The sequence below is a fragment of the Hippoglossus hippoglossus genome, chromosome 6 (assembly GCF_009819705.1).
Source record: "Hippoglossus hippoglossus isolate fHipHip1 chromosome 6, fHipHip1.pri, whole genome shotgun sequence".
In the NCBI taxonomy this organism is placed as follows: Eukaryota; Metazoa; Chordata; class Actinopteri; order Pleuronectiformes; family Pleuronectidae; genus Hippoglossus; species Hippoglossus hippoglossus.
In genome coordinates this window covers 5,229,859-5,249,711 of record NC_047156.1, presented here as the reverse complement: position 1 = coordinate 5,249,711, position 19,853 = coordinate 5,229,859, and the positions used below count along the sequence as shown (strand labels likewise).

The window sequence follows — 19,853 nt, the reverse complement described above, 5'->3', positions numbered from 1 at the left end:
AACATGCCAGGTTGTGTAAACTGGTTAAATAGTCCTAACCACCAAACTGTGAGTTTATGAACCCGCCAGCACGACAGAAAATATCATTTTCACCTCTCAGAAATAATAAATTAACTGTTTTGATTATGAAGAAAGTATTTTTTTTTTTGTAGTTTCTTCTTCTTGAAAGCCACGTCTTCAAAAAAAAAGTCTGTTATCCTCTGCTGACCTGAAAAAGTCACGCATGTGATGATCCATGTTTCTCTTGACTTCCATCACAGTCACACTCCTCTCTCATCTGCTGCTGGTACAGACGCCAGGAGAGAAGCTTTTAACTGAATCTGAAAGACCTGAGCGTCGTCTTTTTCTTAAATCTAATTTTAGCTCATGTACTTTGGCTGTCAACTAATTTTAGGAGTTATTCTAAAATCTTCACTTTACTTTTTTACCACTTTACTTTTGACCTTTCAGACTCACATTGAGCCCGTGTACACGAAACAAGACTCTGTTTGTAGATGGAAATTATTTTAACATTGTGAGTCTTCCTTCCTCTGAAACTGCTTTTAAATCACTTCTGAAAACTTACTTGTTAGTTTGTTTAATTTGTTACTCAACCCATCAAGTAAATGAAGCCAATTTAAAGGCAATTTGGTTGTTTGCAAATAACAATGATTTGTTTCTATCCTGATGACAGAGGACCTGCAGGACTTTATTCCTGTTGGGAAACTTGGTCTTTCCTCGTGGACACTTCCTGGTTCATGAGTTTGTTTGTCCGTGTTTGTCCCTGATTTGTATTTCACCCCCGACAGTAGCTGTGTCTCAATTCAGGGGCTGCATTTTAAGACCAAATGCGTCACAGTGCCCGTGACCAGACTATCCCACTTCAAAGAGCCCCCCCGAGCAAACAGTTGGATTCTTCTCAGGCCAACTTATCCAATTGCACTTCAGCGACAACCAGTCTTTTCAAAGAGATAATGGCGCCGGCAAATGACGAGGCATGTGCTTACACTTTTAAATGTCAATATCAGGATTCAAGTCAAACAAACTAACTGCACACATGTTAAAAAAACTTCCTTGTCATGTCCAACTGTCTGTTGCTCGGCAATAGCACAAAGGGCGGTGACACAGATCATGGAAATCCTCCCTAGACCAGACCTTCTCGTTTCAGTTCGGCCTTCGTGGTAGAACACGTCCTCTGAAGGACGCAGCCCCTGAATTGGGCGTGGCCTTCGATTCCTCTCCTCCCACCAACTGTCTCGTGCACTCGTCATCCAATCATCCCACTCCCGCACACATACAAGGACCAGTTTGATCCCCACTTCTCTGCCAGGACGTCATCATCCTTTATGGTATTCACACGTTGGCTGACTTTAAGTATGTTTTTTTTTGCAGCCCAGACCGTCTGTGCTCTGATCTCTGTTCCCTGTCGGCCGAGGATCATCTGCCACTCTCCGTAGTCTCCACGCTCAGCCAGCTCCTCAGCCACACTCCTCCTGGTCTCCCACTGGAAACCACTCTGGACACTGGAGTCCCCCCCTTGTCCCTTATCTTGATCCATAGCTGTTCTATCTACAAGCTTCCCGGACTCTCACTATTTTGTTAAGCACATCTACACATTATTCATTGAATTTCCTTGTTTTACCGACTCTGTGCCTCTGCCTCTGACAGGATGGTTTGATAATAATAATCAAAACATCATTAGGCAGAAGGTCTCATCAACATGCAGCTCAGGCGCTTGTAATTTTAATACAAATGTCGAAAACGTCTTCGCTGTCATCTTCGTTGCAAAAAAACCTCTTTACACCCTTCATGTAGAATTCGACCTGCTGTGAGTCGAAGCAGTTTAACAATCACAAAAGCTTATTTTTGAATAAGCATATCAATAATTTGAAGGTGAAGGTTTGTTTTGCTGCTCTTGTAAAAGCAACATGACGTTAAGCTTTTTCGGTTCCTCACTCCCACACATGAAAAAGCCAGGGAGAAATGTGTAAGTTTGCAGATATATTAAACCAATGCAGCAAAGGACGGAGCGTGAGGGTGGGGGGGGAACTAATGTAAAAAGGGAGACAATAGACAAAAGGCAGTAAACAGAATTAATAAATGACAGCTACAGAACAAGCTGAGGAGAGATAGTGTGAGTGGGCTGGAGACAGAGAGAGGAAGATTATTTGTGTTGCGCTGTATAATGTGAGCTGTTGTGCTGCCGTTGCAAGATGTCACATCTTAGTCATCCCCAGAAAGCCCAACTGAACAGTGGGAGCTTGGTTCGGGTAAAAAAAAAAAAAAAAAAAAAAAAAAATCTATTTGCCGTTGCAGGATGAGGATTTTGCTCAGGATGCAATATTACATTTCATTCAGCGTGCGCAAAATGGATGAATCATAACAAAAGCAAAAATAAATAGGCTTTTGGACTCAGATTATTTTGCCTCTTATCAGTTGTTACATTTGAATGGTTCCTGTTTATGCCCCTGAAGGCAAGAAATGTTCTGCATAGCTGTTGTTCTGCATAACACAACCAAAAACAGCACAGGAATAACACGGGGAATAAAAGTCTGTATCTCGGAGCGTGCATTTGTTAAATTGAAATGCATTCTTCCATTAATTCACGTATTGATCGGTTGAAAAAAAAAAAAAAGGGGGGAATAAAATACTGTTGGAATTCAGAGTTTTGCTCATAACAGGAGTCATTCATCAGCCACTTCTCTCCCTCTGGGCCTGTGTTGCAGCAAAACTACACAGAGGAATTAAAAACTGATTCGCTGCACCTTTGCTCACAGCACTTATCAATTGTCACCAGCCAATATTTTCTGCCACGATACCATTTGTTATGCCAATAAATTCACCACGGAACGTTTCCTGCTCGGCGCTCGGAGAGGAAACAAGAGGGAGGTTTGGGCAAATACAGAATCTAACTGACGGCAGCGTAACAAAGAGATTTCATCACACACACACACACACACAAAAAAAAAAAAATACCGTTTCAAAAAGAAACCTGCTCCGTGGTAGAATAATTGAAAAACAGGAGGGGTGAAAAAGCATTAAAGCAGCTTGACTAACCATGAGTACTATCTCAGATCGGAGATTTAAAACCCAGCATCCCAGAGCAGTCAGCGTTGTCAGCGGAGTCATTCCGCAAGTGAAACCCCGGGCTTATTGAAACAAGCTTTTAAATATGCCATGAGTTAGTTACAGATTCTTTAGAAGCTGCCGCTGCTGCTCTGAACACGTGTTTGATGGGCCACTGGAGAGACGAGGCGGGGCGGGGGGGGGGAGTGCGAGGCTACTACAGGATATGGACAGAGAAAGGAACAATAGATTTTCTGATTATATGAGTCCCAGAGCTTGAGACGCTTCTGTAGATTAATTGATGGTGAAATAATGAGAGCTTTTAAACACCCGGCCTCACCAGAGGACTCTGCCTCCCTCATACGCTTCTATTAGCCTCAGGATGTCTTCCTCTCTGCCAGGATCTCCTCCGACTTGGTTTGTCTTTGTTTCTCTCTTTACCCCTTTTACCAAGTCATGCACTTCCTGACTGTGTGTGCTCTGCAAGCGCCACTTACTCTATTTGAGAATATAGGGCACTTTAAAGGCACTTGTTCAGAGGATGGAAATATAAAATAGTTTGAGATATATGCAAATTTCCCCATCGTGGGACTAATAAAGGATTATCTTATCTTATCTTATCTTATCTTATCTTATCTTATCTTATCTTATCTTATCAAGCTCAACATCAAACTTGGAGCAGATGTTTAAGGAAAAACTTAAAAGTAAAAGACTGAATAGTGAAAACTTGTGGTGATGATGATTTGTCTGTTCTACCGACCAATGTTTTGCTACTGTCCCACAACTCAATAGACATTTTTGGCTAAATACAACCATTTCTGTCTTTGTTCCATTGTTTACATGATATAATGTATATTAATTTAGGGAGCGGAAAAGAGACTTTTGTACGACATGCGTACGTATTGTCGTCATCACGTATTCGTGGGTTGTGTCTTCACATACTTGGTTTATTGGCTTTTGTTTTTCTCATTCAACTGTTGTATTTGCTGACTTTTTCAAATAAAATGCATAGAAACAAACAAGGAAAAGTGCGGAAGGGCCTTCAATGTAATCTCGTCTTTACACTGTTTTACTGATTCTCCAGCCTCTCCTGTTTCTTCTCTTTCACTTCATTGCAGCGACGTCAATCACTTCAGTCGATGCAGTGTTGTTATTATTAGAACTCACACAAATGACGACCTAAGGTACAACAAAATCCCATCCAAGTTTTAATTAACTACAATTTCCCCTTAGGAAGTGACTTTATTACAGTGCTTGATAGTCTAAAAATGAAATGTCACGTGTAACCCTATACACACAAGAGTCTCAGGGGAAGTAAACACACACACACACACACACACACACACACACACACACACACACACACACACACACACACACACACACACACACACACACACACACACACACACACACACACACACACACACACACACACACACACACATTAGCCAATACAGGAACTTCACTTTACTCATAACTTGCCAAAGACTAATTCACTTGTATCTTCAATGAATTGCCAAGGTAACACCCATGGACTAGCTAACCAAATAAATGATGGTGAGAGGCACAAACAAATTAGAGCCACATCAGGCCAAAAGGGATGTGGAGACATTCATTAGGCCCGGGGCTGGAGGAGCGGCAGCAGCGGGACACCGAGCACTGCGGCAGGAAGACAAATGATCTGCGAGAGGGAGAGGGAAGCTCCGACTGAACCTGCAGTCCCTGGAAACTTTTCCTAATCAACTTAGTGTGTTTGGACTAAACGGAGGTGGATGGAGGATGTGGATGAGGGACAATGGGGTTTATTCAGGTGCCCAGCGTTTTGTGAGGCCGTCAATTTGCTGGCTACAGGAACAAATTTCTGTAGCTTGCACAAACAAAAGGGAAACAGGGGCAGAGAAACAAAGCTCTGAGCCGAGGAGAGGCTTTACCTGCCAGACTTTCATATGAATGGACCTGGTCAGAGAAATACTTCATAGACCAAAGCCTGGTGCAAACACTTTACAGCTGTTTGTGCTCCCCTTCCCCTCTATGTCACCTTGTAAACGTAACACAAGTAAAAGGGAAACATATGCACATGTGGGTATCAAACAATGTTCAAGTGGTTCAAGTTCATTCTCATATTTAACACTTTTTGTGTGAGACTTCTTCAGCACGTGTTTAAAGCACATGTGAAACCAACAGTGGACCCGCGGAGACTCCACAAGTCGCTCAGTCACTGGACATCCCAAAGCGTTAAGCACACTTAGAGGAGCTAAAGATTTTTAGTGTCAATAAACCGGATCAGTAATCTATGCCGTCGTTCATCAGACGGTACGTCCGTCAGCCCACGGACAGATTTAGTGCCGGGCCTCGGTTGCTGCTGCCATCTGCGGCAGTACGAGAGACACATCTCTGACGATGGCGGCAATATGCTCACAGGTTTGGCAGCTCCTCAGACAGCTTTCACAAGTTCTTCTTCAGTAAATCACACCCATTTCTTTCTACTTGTAAAACGGTCCTTTTGGTGGGTGTGGCATCAATCACCTTCTCTGTGTTCTCCAACCATCACTCATCTTTCACTGAGGCTGTGGAGCCTGAGCTTCATTTAAACGACACTGATTTTTTCCCCTCAATATCTGGATTATCTAAGATATTTTTTAATTCTTTAAAACGATATGTCTACGTGTATTTAAATCTCCATTTGGTTTCTAAGACTACAGATATGTGTCTCTCCCGACTGTCTGGTGATGATAATTAAGGTCCCAGCGACTGTGCCTCACATTTATGAGTGATTAGAATTCATCAACACGTGCATGGATATGATTGAAACAGATGCCGCTGAACAGTTGATGAATTTGGTTTTTAATGTTTTTTAATTCGCAGTTTGGATCACTAATGTATGAATGTTTTGTGGAATGACACCGTGTCATTCACCTCCGTGTTTACATCCCTTTTTTATGCAAACTTTCCATTCTGACTCATCGCTTAAAGGGATATTTTAACATAAATGCAACATGTTTAGGTTTTTGTTTCTGAAACGAAATCCAGAATATATAAGAATATAATCCGGGAGCTTGGGAGGTGTTAGGTTAGTTTTCTTTAGTTGGAGCCAGGCTAACTATTTCCCCTTGTTCCCAGTCTTTATGCTAAGCTAAGCTAACCAGCGAGTGGTTAAAGCTTCATATTTGCAGTAGAGAAATGGAAACATTTTCAACCTTGTCCTCTTAATCATGAAGAGAAAGGTTTATTCCCCAAAATATCAAACTAAAGAAGATAGACAATTCCTCTTATTGAACCACGGGACATTGTCATATAATCACTGATATATTATGTCTCGTTATTATACATTACATTCACCTTTTCAGTCTTCAATGATGTGCAACCTTTTCAATCTTAGACTTAAAAAACTTAGTAAACTTTCTACTCACCCTGAGCGTGTGCAGTGACTTGACCGGCAGCCCAGAGATTTCCACCTGTGCCACGTCGTCTGCGTGTGCACTGACCCCGTGGATGAAGAGGACCGGCCCGCTGTACGGGACGTCTTGATGCGGAACCAGATTCAAATCACCGTCCACCTGGAAGCCGGGGTCCGACACCTCGAATGTCACGTCCTCGTTCGCCGCGCAGTCGTCGAACTCGACTGGAAGAAACACAGAGATGGGGTGAGTGTTATTTAATGCCGTCACTCTGAACAAATCATCAACAGAAATGTCAGGAAAAATCTGTGGTATGAAACAAGCATCCTGAGGGAGTGGAATACGAAGAATTGCCAAACAATCCATTAAAACAAGTACTTTGGAGGTATAAACAGACGCCCTGAAGACAAACATACCCCGAAGAAAGAGTACGAGGATCTGAAGAGCTCTGTCTGCGAGACTACAATAACAGTCAGTGATCTTTATTCACATAAACCTGCTGCAATATTTATGACTTACTGAATAGCATGCTGCACGTTAATGTGAGACTGGGACTTCTGCTACAGACAAATGCAGCTGCAGCCAGTTGCAGGGGCTACAGGAGCAGAGAAGTGTCACCGCTGAGTAATGTGCATTTGACGTTTGCACATGCGAGCTCGTCTCGTCGGACTGAGGGACACACCACCAAGGACTCTGCCAGGCTTTATCCCCTCTGATCGTGTTCATCCTCTCCTTTATCTCCCTCACACACTCCCCTCGGTGTCGAGACATGATCCCCATGTCCTCCACCCCCCCCCCCCATCCTCAGCCTAGGCAATCCTCCCCTGCCTCATCCTTCACCTCCTCTTTACCTCGGCCTCCCACGGCGCTCCCTGCTGTTATGGATCGCGGAGGATGTGTGCATGTGTTGTTGATTACCAAAGCAGGTGCAACAGGAATCACATGGTACTGTACAACCCTCAGAGTGGGTCTGAAAGTGCACAAGCATCTCAAGCCACCGGGTTCCTGCCTCAGACATGTGGCTGCTTATGCAAGTCGTCATTATTTCTTCATGATTTCTCCCTGAAATCGAAGACATGACGCACAGGATCTTCCACTCGGCTGTAATTCCTAAAGTGGACACATGTTATGGAACACAGTGTTTATATAAAGATGGAAAACATGTCATCACCTTCTCCTGCTTTATAAAATGAAGTCTGAGCAGTAGTGATCATGGTGTCAAGGTCAAACCCTCGACCAATTACCAGTCAGTCTCAGCTTTGAATAGTGACGTTTTAAACCAAACTTATTAGAACAAAGAAATACCTATATGTCACATGTGTTATGTGTGTATTTTGACTTTAGTTTGGTCCATGTGGCCGGCTGCGGTATAGGTCGTAAATCCGGCCTCCTACATGTTAGTGGATGGAGCATGGACCAAATTTGAAGCAAAATGAAAACCAAAGGTGCTTTCTGTCAGTTAAGGTAACTCTTATCACACTGACTTATCCTCAAGTGCAATATTTTAAGGTGAGTTTAATGTTGATAGTTATGTGAGTCTGTAAAAACGGGTTGAAGCGTCATGATTGACAGCCGAGACTGAAACGATTGGTCGAGCGTGTGCATGGGTGGGACCTCGATACCATGGGTCCATCCCAGTGTCCGGGCTATTTTGGACATTGGGGAGAAGTGGAGCCTTGTTATCCATCTTTATATAATCTATGGTTTCGACTTACAAGTTGTCTGTGACCTAGTTTACAAAAACTAATACTGACGTCATCATGAGAATAAGAAAAACAATTGGCGACGTTATGCTTCCCCTCTTCTCTGGGTTGAGAACAGGATGCTAGGCTGTCCAGATAACGTCCCACATGATTTATCAGTTTAGGATGCGATGCTTCGCCAGCGCTCAAAACGTCGGTGGTTGCTGATGACCCGCTGAAGGAAATCCTTCACCAAAGATCTTGATGTCTCCCCTCGTGTGTTCTCTTCACACTGGAGAGCGACTCTTTCCGAGGAAGAGAGAGGTTCAGATTTGAGCCCATACTTATCAAGTTTCTCGGAGCAGCGCGTGAATCAGCGTTTCCTCTGTGAAGATAAAACACAGCTCCCATCCACAGTACAAAGGCTGCAAGGCGCTCTCTGCTGAACCAGCTCATTAAAACTGGAAAACCAATGTGCTGGAACCACCGTGATGAATGAATGTTCACTGCTTCACAAATGCAATGTATTCTAATCATTGCAATACAAATAGTTTATACAGCGGGCACGGTCATAAACACAAGCAATTAACAAGGGAATCAATCAGGCCGACAGTTTCTCTTTAAAACGGCAGGTTCAATATTAGTGGGCGGCAGCAAAACAAATGGCGGAAGGAAAAAATAAACATTAATTGTTCACATTTGTTGAGCCAAGGTTATTTTTGTAGGTTGTTTTAAGACGGTGTGTTCTACAGCGCTGTAATAGTTATATAATAAATAATAAAAACAGAGCAATTTCTGTTTTTAACATTTTGAATTATACTGTGTGATTACCATACAGTCGTTTCTATTCTTAGCTATGGACTCTTTAATCCACAATATGACTGGATGCAGCTTTACTGTCAATCTTGTCATTGATATCACTCTAACTGTTTATCGAGAAGTTTCTACCACTGCTGCTTCACATTAGAAGCCTCGAAGTAGTAAAACACTTTGATGGCTTTGATCATGAAGCAGGAAATGCAATCTGTGTGTGAGGGTACCTGTGAAGTAACAAGGGAGAACATGCAAACTCCACACAGAGAGACCCTGCCCCGAGTCGGGATTCAAACTACAACACACACACACACACACACACACACACACACACACACACACACACACACACACACACACACACACACACACACACACACACACACACACACACACACACACACACACACACAAATAAATGGTTGTTTCTTCAGTTTTTGGATAGCAGGCCTGCAGGGAGATCTAGGACTCAAAATCACCTCCAATTTCTCAAAAGGGAAACTAACTTAACTGGGAATGCAGAGAATAATTGCCTGACACTATTATCATTATGAAAACAGTGTGAGTTTGTTGCTTGGATACACCAGTGGGTTTTCTGTATTGTTTCTCTGACAAAGTAGATTTTTAAGCACTGTCTGCCGCACACAGTCTTCTTGGTCCTGTATTATTAAACTCCACTGGCTGTTAGCACCAGTAACCATCACTGCAGCAAGATCAACCACGACTGCACACAGCATCACTAGAGAATACTATTGTTATTAATAATTACTCAAAATAATCAACAACAGAATAAATCAGTTTCCCAGAGATTTTAAATATATAAAATGTATGTGTATGCATGCACAGTATCGTTGTGTGTGTGTGTGTAACTGTGTAAATATTGAATGTGCAAATGAATTCCCGACATAAAAATAATAAATATAACCCAAATATGTGCAGAATTACTACTTTCACAATATAGCTCCTACACATGGGCTATGAAGTTAACAACTTTTAATTAATTGGAAACAGTCACTTCCTCTTAATTTTGAGAAATACCTCGTTGTATTTGGGCTTTAATAGAAAGTAGTCCTCATGTGTGAGGTTTACCAAACAGTGGGGAAAAGCCCATTGTTCAGTCCCAGTACGACGGCAACCCAGCGCTGTAATTAACACAAATTGTTTTCACTGCGGAAAAAAGCAGCGGCTGTTCTTGTTCTTGTTTCTCAATAAAATTAAACACCATGAAGGTGGGATTCCAAATTAACTCCTATCAGGACGGAATCCGCTCCCTCTCAGCCGCATGTTCGCCGACTCCGCTACACTTCTCGCCATTTTAACCTTGTACAAACAATGTGTCTGACTCGAACTCATCAATCTGCACACGTCTGTCTTCCATCATGCCAGCACACAAGAGAAATGGGAATCCACTCCACGGTTAGTGTTGCCCTGACTAGAAAATCAATAGACTACACTCTATCAAAGCCCTCATTTAGTACACTTAACCTTTGTGACTGTTTAGTCTGGCTCCGTCTAAAACTCTCGCTCTGGACATTTTTAAATCTTCCCTCTGGACAGAATAATTTTCTGCCATCTGGATGAAGAGGAGGAGAGAATACCGGAGTGAAGAGTGGAGCAGGGCGGGGATGAAAATGAAAACGGAGAAGAAACCCGACGTGAGAGGCGAGGCTATACGACGGACACTGAGGGAGAGCTACAAAGTCAACAAGCGACTCTCGAGGGAAACAAGGCTCCATCTCAATATTCAACTCTCACTTCTAAGCCAAAGCATGAAAGATGTGTTCATTTCCATTCCCATTACAAGCCTCGGATTTATTTCAATAACATGGGCGCGCTCTTTAGAGGCTGCAAATTGCCAACGCCAAACAGTGTCAGTGGCATTTCAAAGGCAGCCAGAGAGTGTTTGATGGTATTCTAATGTTGTCAGGTTTTGGGGGATTTCAGAGGAGAACATGGTGAGTTGGCGGCTTTGAAGTCGCGCAACAATGACAGAACGCAGCGTTACCCCCGCTCACAACCGGCACCACCGCGCACCCACTTCCTTTTCTTCAGAGCGAGCTGGCTCAGGGTTGAAACAACTTTGCGCGACATGGATTAGGGTCGCCAAAATCCCTCACTTGTGCCTGAAGAGGAGACGGAAAGAGAGAAGCGGCGGATGGGGAGGGGGGGGGTGGCAACTTTTTCCTCAAGACTGACGCTCAAGTTCCTTTAAGGCCAAAAACCTCCTACTTAGGCCGTGAATGCAAAATGCACCAGACTGTCGGACACCAAGGGGCCACGGCTGCTTTAGGTTTTACTTCTTTTCCGTCGGCGTTCTTGGCAAATCAAACACCACTGCAGATTTCTCAATGAAGGAAAATATAAACATTATATCCTCAGAATTATACAAACAAGATTAAATTCTGGCACAGAGTTAAATTCCTTTTCAATACGTATTTTGTGAATAAATGCAAGTGTCAGGTTGTGACGTCTTAGTCAGAAATCTAAAATGAACTCCCTACTTGAAGTGAAATATTTTTATCCTCTGAAAGATTAAAGATTATCGCCTAAAATGTTCTTAAAACAGTTGTCAGAATAGTGAAAAACACACCTACAGACAAAACTGTAATCTTGATTTTCTGCGTCTGTACTGATGAAGACACATATTTTGACATCCAACATTGTCCAAAGGTATTTGCGTTGGCTCCGCTCTCTTCGTGAGCCCACAAATTGGATTTTATTTCCCGCCCTCCTTTGTCGGGTATACTAAAGTTTGCCTTTGAAGTGTTTTGAAGACAATCTTCTGTCTTGTAGCTCAAATGTCAAGTCTCCATGATGGGCGAGATGGGAATCACAGGAGTAATCTCCAAGGTAGCAGCGTGGGTGTGTTCGAGCTGATAGCTGCCATGTCTAACCAGCCGGAGTGTGCTCAGCCTCATAAAGAAGGCTCAGGAGAAGCCCATTCTCAAATAATCACCCGGTATTAGAGAGCACGCGGCTTTTGAAAAACGTATTTACATTCTGAATTGCATTTTCTCGCGGTGAGTTTCCTATCGCACGGCGCTGTGTTGGACCCTTTATTGGAATTCAGTGACTCAGGCTTTTCATCTGAGGAGATAATGGTTTATTAGCCCCCACCCCCGCCTGCACTGCCACTCTAACCAATCCCCTCGATGTATGACTGTGAATCATCAGGAGGAATCTGGATTGTTAGGAAACCACACGGTATTTTCGGTGTCACTCACAGCAGGGAAACTGTACCCGCTGCATTTGTCAGTGTAAGTTTGGTCTGTGCATACTAACGCGGTGTGTGTGTGTGTGTGTGTGTGTGTGTGTGTGTGTGTGTGTGTGTGTGTGTGTGTGTGTGTGTGTGTGTGTGAGTGTGTGTGTTTTCCAGGCCCTTTGATCACACTTTGATGTATGGCACCGTCCGCTGCGCTAGGGACTGCCGCCAATTAAAGTACAGTTACTTTCTGATCCGAAACGGCATCACAGAGTTTTCACAAGCACTGGTAAAGGTCAGCCAGTCATGCTAACTACCTGATTAAATAAAAACCATCCATTCTACACTTCTAGCCTGCCTCTAAATCTCACGGCACACGGACGCTCTAGACACAGTCAAGGATTTTTATCAAAGAAAATACTTAATCAAAGACAACGGCCTTGGAAACGTAATCTGTGATCCAAATCAAACCAAACTGCTAAACTCAAATTTCAGCACGAATTAAATCTTTTAATAATAAAACACCGGATAACGACTAAATCCAAATGAACTGTTTTTAAAGAGACTGTTAACATCAGAAAAACAAAGCAGTTGAACAAGCAAATAATTCCAAGTGTCGTCAACTGAGAATAAAATCGAATTAAAGTGTTGACGTGTGGAAACAAAGCTTCTCTGCGCTGCACAGAAGTGAACATGCACGGTTGTTTGGACACGTGTCAGGATGGGATTCCGTCAGCGTGTGACAGTCTCACGTTATGAAAACCACAATGTACAGAAAAGGTAGAAGAGACAAAGAGATGAAAGTCTTCCCCCCCCCCCCTCCGACAGCGTAAAGCAACCGCAACGTTTCTACAACAAATGTGATAGTGACGACAAGATGGGGCCAAAATATTCAGTGTCTCGAGGAGGAAAAAGTAAAACCGGGTTTAGTTTCCTTTGTTCTGCCAGAAGATTATTTGTGGATGTGCAATGCTGAAATGTAAACCACGTAGCGAGGGAGGAAATCATTATGTTTGTGTTCCGTAGTTGCAAAATGGTTTATTTACAGTTTTCAGGTTATTTGCTTGTTTCCTTCGTCCATTTTTCAAAGCATTCATGACTTTTTAAACATTATTGAGCATTGTTGTAACTTGTGAGCCACTTAGTCAAGTGTAAATCAGAACTGTCACACTTGAATATAAGATTAAAATATGACATTTTGTGGTAATTCTGCATTCAAACCCTGATTTTTAGCCAGTTACCATGTCAACGATTGAACGTTCAATGCTTTTCTGCATCTGTATAACCTCTTATGCTCATAGCAATAAAACGAAGGTGAAACATCATCGTGGTTTTTCTACACTCACAGGTTGAAGGAACGATCTTATGATAAACATTTAAAAAATCAACTGTGAAAGAGAAACCACAATGTTCCAGCTCCTGAACCTACAAGTGGGACTCACCTCAGCTTCTCACAAGTCATCCAGAGATACAAGGATTTTGTGACACTGACAGTTTATCTCACTTGGTGAAAAGAACCACAGATATTTTGACAAACTTTTGACAGACTGGCTGCAGATGCACCTGCAGAGTAAATTCCTTTTTCTTCTATATACTTACACTTGACAACAAACACAAATAACACGACAAAAAAGTTTCACAAGTCTAAGCTGTTTATCTTTGGTGATTATCTCAATGAATCTTGTTTGTCGTCACCCAAAAAGCCTGCAGCACCTCTCTCACACACTTTTATAAAAGCTGTATTAGAAACGACAGAATATTAGTTTTATCCTCAGCCCTGCAACTGAACAGGAGGTTAACAATTACAGTGGGTCACGGAAAAATAACTTTTAAAAAGACTAAAATCTTCAGTTGTTAATTAAAGTGCCTGCATTTCAATTTCTCAAAAGAAAATGATTAAAGGATATTAATAACTTACTTTTGATAAAGGCTCCTTCTTTGTTGTGTTTGATTGTCTCACTACCTTTTCATTTCCTGACAGAAGAAACTTATTATCACCCCCGATGACTGTCCTCACCAATAACAAGGCTTCAGGATGTCAATGGCCTCTGAAAAATGTTTCTATTGTGAGTGTTAAAAAACATTAAGAACAGTGGAGAGGTTCCACTGGGCTTCGCTGACATTCACTCAATGATTTATTAAGGTTCGGAGGTTGTGTCAGATCACACCACTTAGAAATGAGCAGGAGCTGATTATGCCAAGCTGGCATTTACAAGATAGATCAGTCTCTGACGGTTTAGCAGCGGAGTTGAAGTCATGTGACAAACTGCACGGCTGATCTGGGACATCACAGCGGACTCAGGTTCCTCTCTCTCTCTCTCTCTCTCTCTCTCTCTCTCTCTCTCTCTCTCACACTCTCTCTCTCTCTCCATTCAGGGTTATATCCTTCCCGTGTTATCACCCTGAGTTACAGCCCATTCACCTGAGCAGGACAGGAAATGCCAGGACACCGACACTAGGCAACACACACACACACAAACAGTTACGTGCCATTTTATTGGAGCCTCACACTGACACCAGAAGTCTTATGAGACATGATGATTGATGTTCATACAAGTGACATATAGTAGGACATGTCTTTAAATCCCATTACAGCCGAGGCTCCTTCACATCCTGTCGTTATCTACAATCTAAACAGAAAGCATGAGTCAGCTACGCTAAGTCAAGCGCTAGAAGTACTCAAACCTTTAGTGCAAATAAGTACACAGAAATGTACTACGGTAAAAGTGCCACATTAAGTTCTGTCCGTGAGTTAAAGTAAGTTAGTACTTGTTTAAAGTGAAAATACTTGCGAGGAGTAGCCTGTTCCGTGATGCAACAGTCTACTCAACTGTATATTTAGTTAAATTCATATATAGTACACACTCTGTCATATATCTCTTTAACACTGGTCACTGATATTTTAAATCTGGAGTCTGAGTGTCGGCGGTGACCTCTTCTGAATCCATTTTCTCTGTTTCTTCTGGATCAGTGGAACAATAGTTATTGATTATTAAAAAAACATATATTTCAAACAGTGTGAAAATGTAACGCAATGCATGGTAAAACTGTAGTGGGGTGGAAATTGGGAGATATTTGCTGATATACGTTGTCTAGTAAAAGTGAAAAGTTAAATTAGGCTAAAAGTAGGAGAAGTGGATACTACGAATACTTTGTACATTCCAACAGTGCTGATGTTGATGAAGTGCAGCTAAGTGCTGCTAAGGATTATGGGAACGTCATTAGTTTTGCAGGTGCTAGACGAACTAAAGAAAAATCTGACTTCACGATGAGGCTCGATGAAATATCAGGGGGATTAGCAAAATCATTACAATTCAGCCGGAGGGAAACATGAATAAATGTACAACATTTTATAGAAAACCAGAAAATAGTGCTGCAGATATTTTGACTCAAGCCCCACAAATGTATACCCCAGGGAATCCGTAAATCATTAGGATTCATTCGCTGCATCGCATGGAAGTCTGGACAAAAAAAAGTTTTGTGCCAAACCATCTGCTAGACGCTGTGATATTTGACAGATTAAGTGGAAAGTTTGACCTGCTGCCGGCGCAATGAGAAAACTCATGGGATCATCAGACTTATAGGGATTCATCATCCGGACACCGTAAGTATGTGCACTAAATCACATGGCAACCGGTGTGATGGTTGTTGAGATATTTCATGAAAAAAAACAAAGAGGATGGAAACAAATCCAACCTCACACAGCCACTGATGCAGCGATACACTTCAGCCCTGCTTCTTATTGATGGCCAGATGTTGTGGTGGATGTGAAGCAGAGGTGGATTTTCCGCTGCAGACCTCCGCACTGCTCCAGATGCCGTGGCCTCGGTGCCAGTGCCCGGCCATGCCAGTTTATATTTGCAATCAAGGAAGTTGCTGCTCTTCAATTGCATCAAATTACCGCCCTGCAATTCATCTACCAGATAGAAGGAGGACAACGGAAAAATCCATCCATCTCTCTGCCCGTGTTCTTTCCCTCACGCAGTTTTATTTAATTTGGATTTCGGCAATCATAATGTTCAGCCCCGACAAAACAAGGCAAATAAGAAAGAACCTTGGGCTTATTAGATTTTAACAAGGTTTCCTGAGCATCTTTTCTCTGCCATAATTGCGATGTGTATTTCCCCCGACGGGCTGCAGCACTTTTGTTTATAATCACCCGCGTTCATCAGGATGCAAACAAAGTCACGGAGAGACTCGTCTCCACCCCGTCGAGCCACGAACTCGACAGACGAAAACCCACCAAATCAAACTCTCATTATTACCGGCAGCACTTCATACAGAGGCCCGAGGCAGATAATGACTGGGAATAGCACTTCTCACATTTCTGACAGGAAGAGCATGCATCTTTACGAGTGCCTTTATTTACTTTTTAAGTGTTGCATCTGGTCGGGCGGATGATTCGACTGAGCGAACCCATCGGTGTGTTTTAGCGACTGGTGTAATGGGAGCAGAAGAGTAAACATAAGCAAACAATCCTCACTTACAAGCAATTAATTCATGCACTCGTCTGTGGAAATATACTGTTCAAGGTTTAACATGCGTGCACATCACTGACAGCGACGGTAAACATCCCGCTGCAGCCGCGCGCGATGGAAGTGTTTAGGCCTACAGGCTCACGCTTTGAAGTTGCCTGTTCCAAGGTTACACCTGCTTGAATATGAAACCATTTAAATTCCTATTTTAAAAGCCACAGCGCCGCCGCCTCGCTCAGTTTTTATGTGAATATACAAATGGAAATACATCAGCGCATCAACGTGATTGAGATCCCCTGAAGCGCGGCAACAGATCTGAAGGGAGCGAGGGGAGAGGGTTATTCTTGCACCGTCACAAACTTCAATCAACCTGCGTTTGTTTGTCAGCGGCAGGGCAACGCAGTTCATCAGAGGTGGGGGGGGGGCAGGGCAGGGATGAGTGCCAGCAGAAGATAGTATGAGACGCACAGAATCATTGCTGGAGTCATATAAAGACAAATCTAATGGCCAGTGGGTTTCAGGGCCACGCGGCAGCTGTACAACATCGCACAAGGGAACCGTTAGCGAGCCAGATATTAGGAGACAATATTCGGTGCAGCAGGTGCTTAATTGGTGTATCAGAAAATGAGAGAAATGAAGATCTTAGTCATTCATGTGCACCACCAGGCAGCCGGCACAATGAGCCAGATGACCTCAAACAATGCACACACACTGCTATCAGTCATCTCGGCCAAAACTGACTACTGGACCATTAATGTGCCGGCGAACCGGCCAGACGAGCGCACCCCGTCGCTCTGGCACAACAAGTGAAGCGATGGGAATCTGAACGCGTCACCTGCTCAATTTGGCTTTTTTAAGCGAGGACAAACGTCCGCGGGGGGATCACAGGATAATACGTGGGAAACGGAGGGAGTTGTTTGTCGCACTGTTGATTATCAGCCCTAAAATAACCAATCTGAACTCGCTGCCAAAATAAATTCTGGAGGTCAAAAGTCGTTCCGTGTCCTTTGGAACATATGATTGCAATTGAGGGACCATCTGGCGCTGCAGGAGCTGCAGGGGAAGCTCTGAGTCATATCGCAGGACTGTCTGACGACTGCTGCAGTGCTGTGCTCTTGACTTCCAAATGTACTGGAGCCATAAATATGATAATTTGTTTCTGCAGCTCTCGCCTGCTGACCACCGAGACAGCCGGTTTTCCCTGGGTCTGACATTCAACGTGTTTGGTTTACCTCCCGTATATCATATATGTAAAACGATGCAGCTTAAGGATCATTTTTTGTCATGAATGATGTATGCACAGTTACAATGGCCACCCTCGCTCACGGGTTTTAACGCACTTCCAACCGGAAAAAAGCCCACGAAGGCTTGAAGTCCCGCCCCGCTGTGAAAGTGCTTCAGGGCTGCCTCATGGACATTTTCTGCCTTTTATGCTCACTTTCCTCAAGTCTTTCCTTAAGTGTTGCAGACTTTGGGACTTTAGGGATTTACAGCCTCCCGATGTTAAAAGAACTGGAATTAGAAAGAAAATTATTTCAAAAATCTGCTAAAACTTTGGCAAGAACCACCTCACACATACAGAGCAGCGAGTGCCGCACCTGTTTCTTTGTTCTACCGAGATATTACCACGATTTCTGCTCGTGTGATTTGGTTTAACAACGTTACTGACACGGACGCTATTATTATATTCAGAGAGTGAGAATCCGTTAAGTATTAGCCTCAAGGTTCTCTCTCTGCAAATGTGCCTCTGCCCCACATAACGTGATTTCACTAAGAGCTGTCACTTCCCTTATGCAGTAACCAACCAGGTTATTTAACTCTGTGAGGGTTTGGAGCTTTGCTGCTTACGCTCCTAAAACTGAAGTGGGTAGACTCCTGCAGGCACTTATAACGGAGGATGTGACAAACGGGATACTTCATGGGCTTTAATCACCGAACTGAAGCCTCTAGTCACCACCTTTTCTCACCGGGAGATTTCACAACAGGTTGACAAAGTCAGGTGGATTGTTGTTTTTTAGCACAAGTCTGTGGTTAAGCTGTTGCTTCTATCGTATTATTTTACCACAGACGACTGTGACACCAGGATGAATGAAATCTATTCTGTTAACACGGAGCTCACTGAATCCCAGAGGATCAAACCTGTTGTTGTTCGGTTAATTGTTCTCCAGCTATAAATTCATCCACGGCCCCTCGTCAACATTACAGCAACGCACGAGGTTTCTGCTCAGGTTGATTACGAATTATATGCAGCTATTTTTCTGTTATTTGTTGCTTTACAATAACCTAATGGGCTGGATCTCAGTAATCTCTTTCCTTCTGTCCTTTGGCCAAAACCTTTAGTTTGTGCTGTCTTGATTTCAGAGTTCAGTTTACGAATTATTTCCGTCATGCTCATATGTCTCGTACGTCTACAATTCCAGCCGGTTCTGTATCTGACGGCCTTTATGAGCGCGCCTCCTTCCCTATGTAAGGAGCCAGACAGCTAATGCTGGGTGGATATTGAAACCAGGAGTATATTAATACAATCTTATTAAGTGTTTGGATGCTGAACCTGAAAAAAAAAAGCTGTGCTCTGTCTGTTAATCAGTGCGACTGGAGTCTGCGAGCGAGTCTGTGCATCTGCAAGCATGACTGCACAAGATGAGACAGATAGATGAGATACCAGATGGTGCAGAGATTAGACATGTGATCATGTATATATTTGCTGTGGCTTCTTGCCTTTCCAATAATACACACTCCCCGAGCTGCTAAAAGTACCACACCCACACACACACACACTTTCTCACACAGAAATCCAGAAGCAAATGTCAGCAGCACCCAGGTTACACCCCCGAGGCTGCCGCCAAGTTACTCAGCGGTTTCCCTCACCCACTCAGAAGGAGCCATGCTGGGCTCCAGGCTACGAGCCAAAGACTGAAAAGTAGCATAAGGGTGTGAACAAAACTTCTGACGTGAAGTAATTCTGTCACCTCTGTGACAGCAGCACATCGTTATCTCCTTACTGAGTGCACAGTTCACTCGAGATGTCTGGTTAAAGGTCCCGCTGAGGTGTAACCTTTGTTGAAAGTGCACTGTTGAGGATTTGGGGTTTGAAAGATAACTTTTTTACCGTCTACTGTATGAAAGTGGGTTGCCTCTATATAAAAGGCATCCATACACTAAGGCTGTGTCGCAATTCACCCGTTATCCCCACCGCTTGGCCCGACCCCTTCGTGCTGCACATGGCTGTGAAGGT

At 43.2% G+C, this 19,853-nt stretch overlaps 1 protein-coding gene across 1 annotated transcript in view; it reads right to left on the bottom strand.

Annotated features, from left to right (window-relative positions):
* Nucleotides 1-19,853, bottom strand: part of cdh13 (cadherin 13, H-cadherin (heart)) — a 285,157-nt gene that overhangs the window by 169,979 nt on the left and 95,325 nt on the right. The window contains exon 3 of the mRNA XM_034588673.1: nt 6,459-6,670. Within this exon, the coding sequence (XP_034444564.1) occupies nt 6,459-6,670 (212 nt within the window). The remainder of the gene's footprint in view (nt 1-6,458; nt 6,671-19,853) is intronic.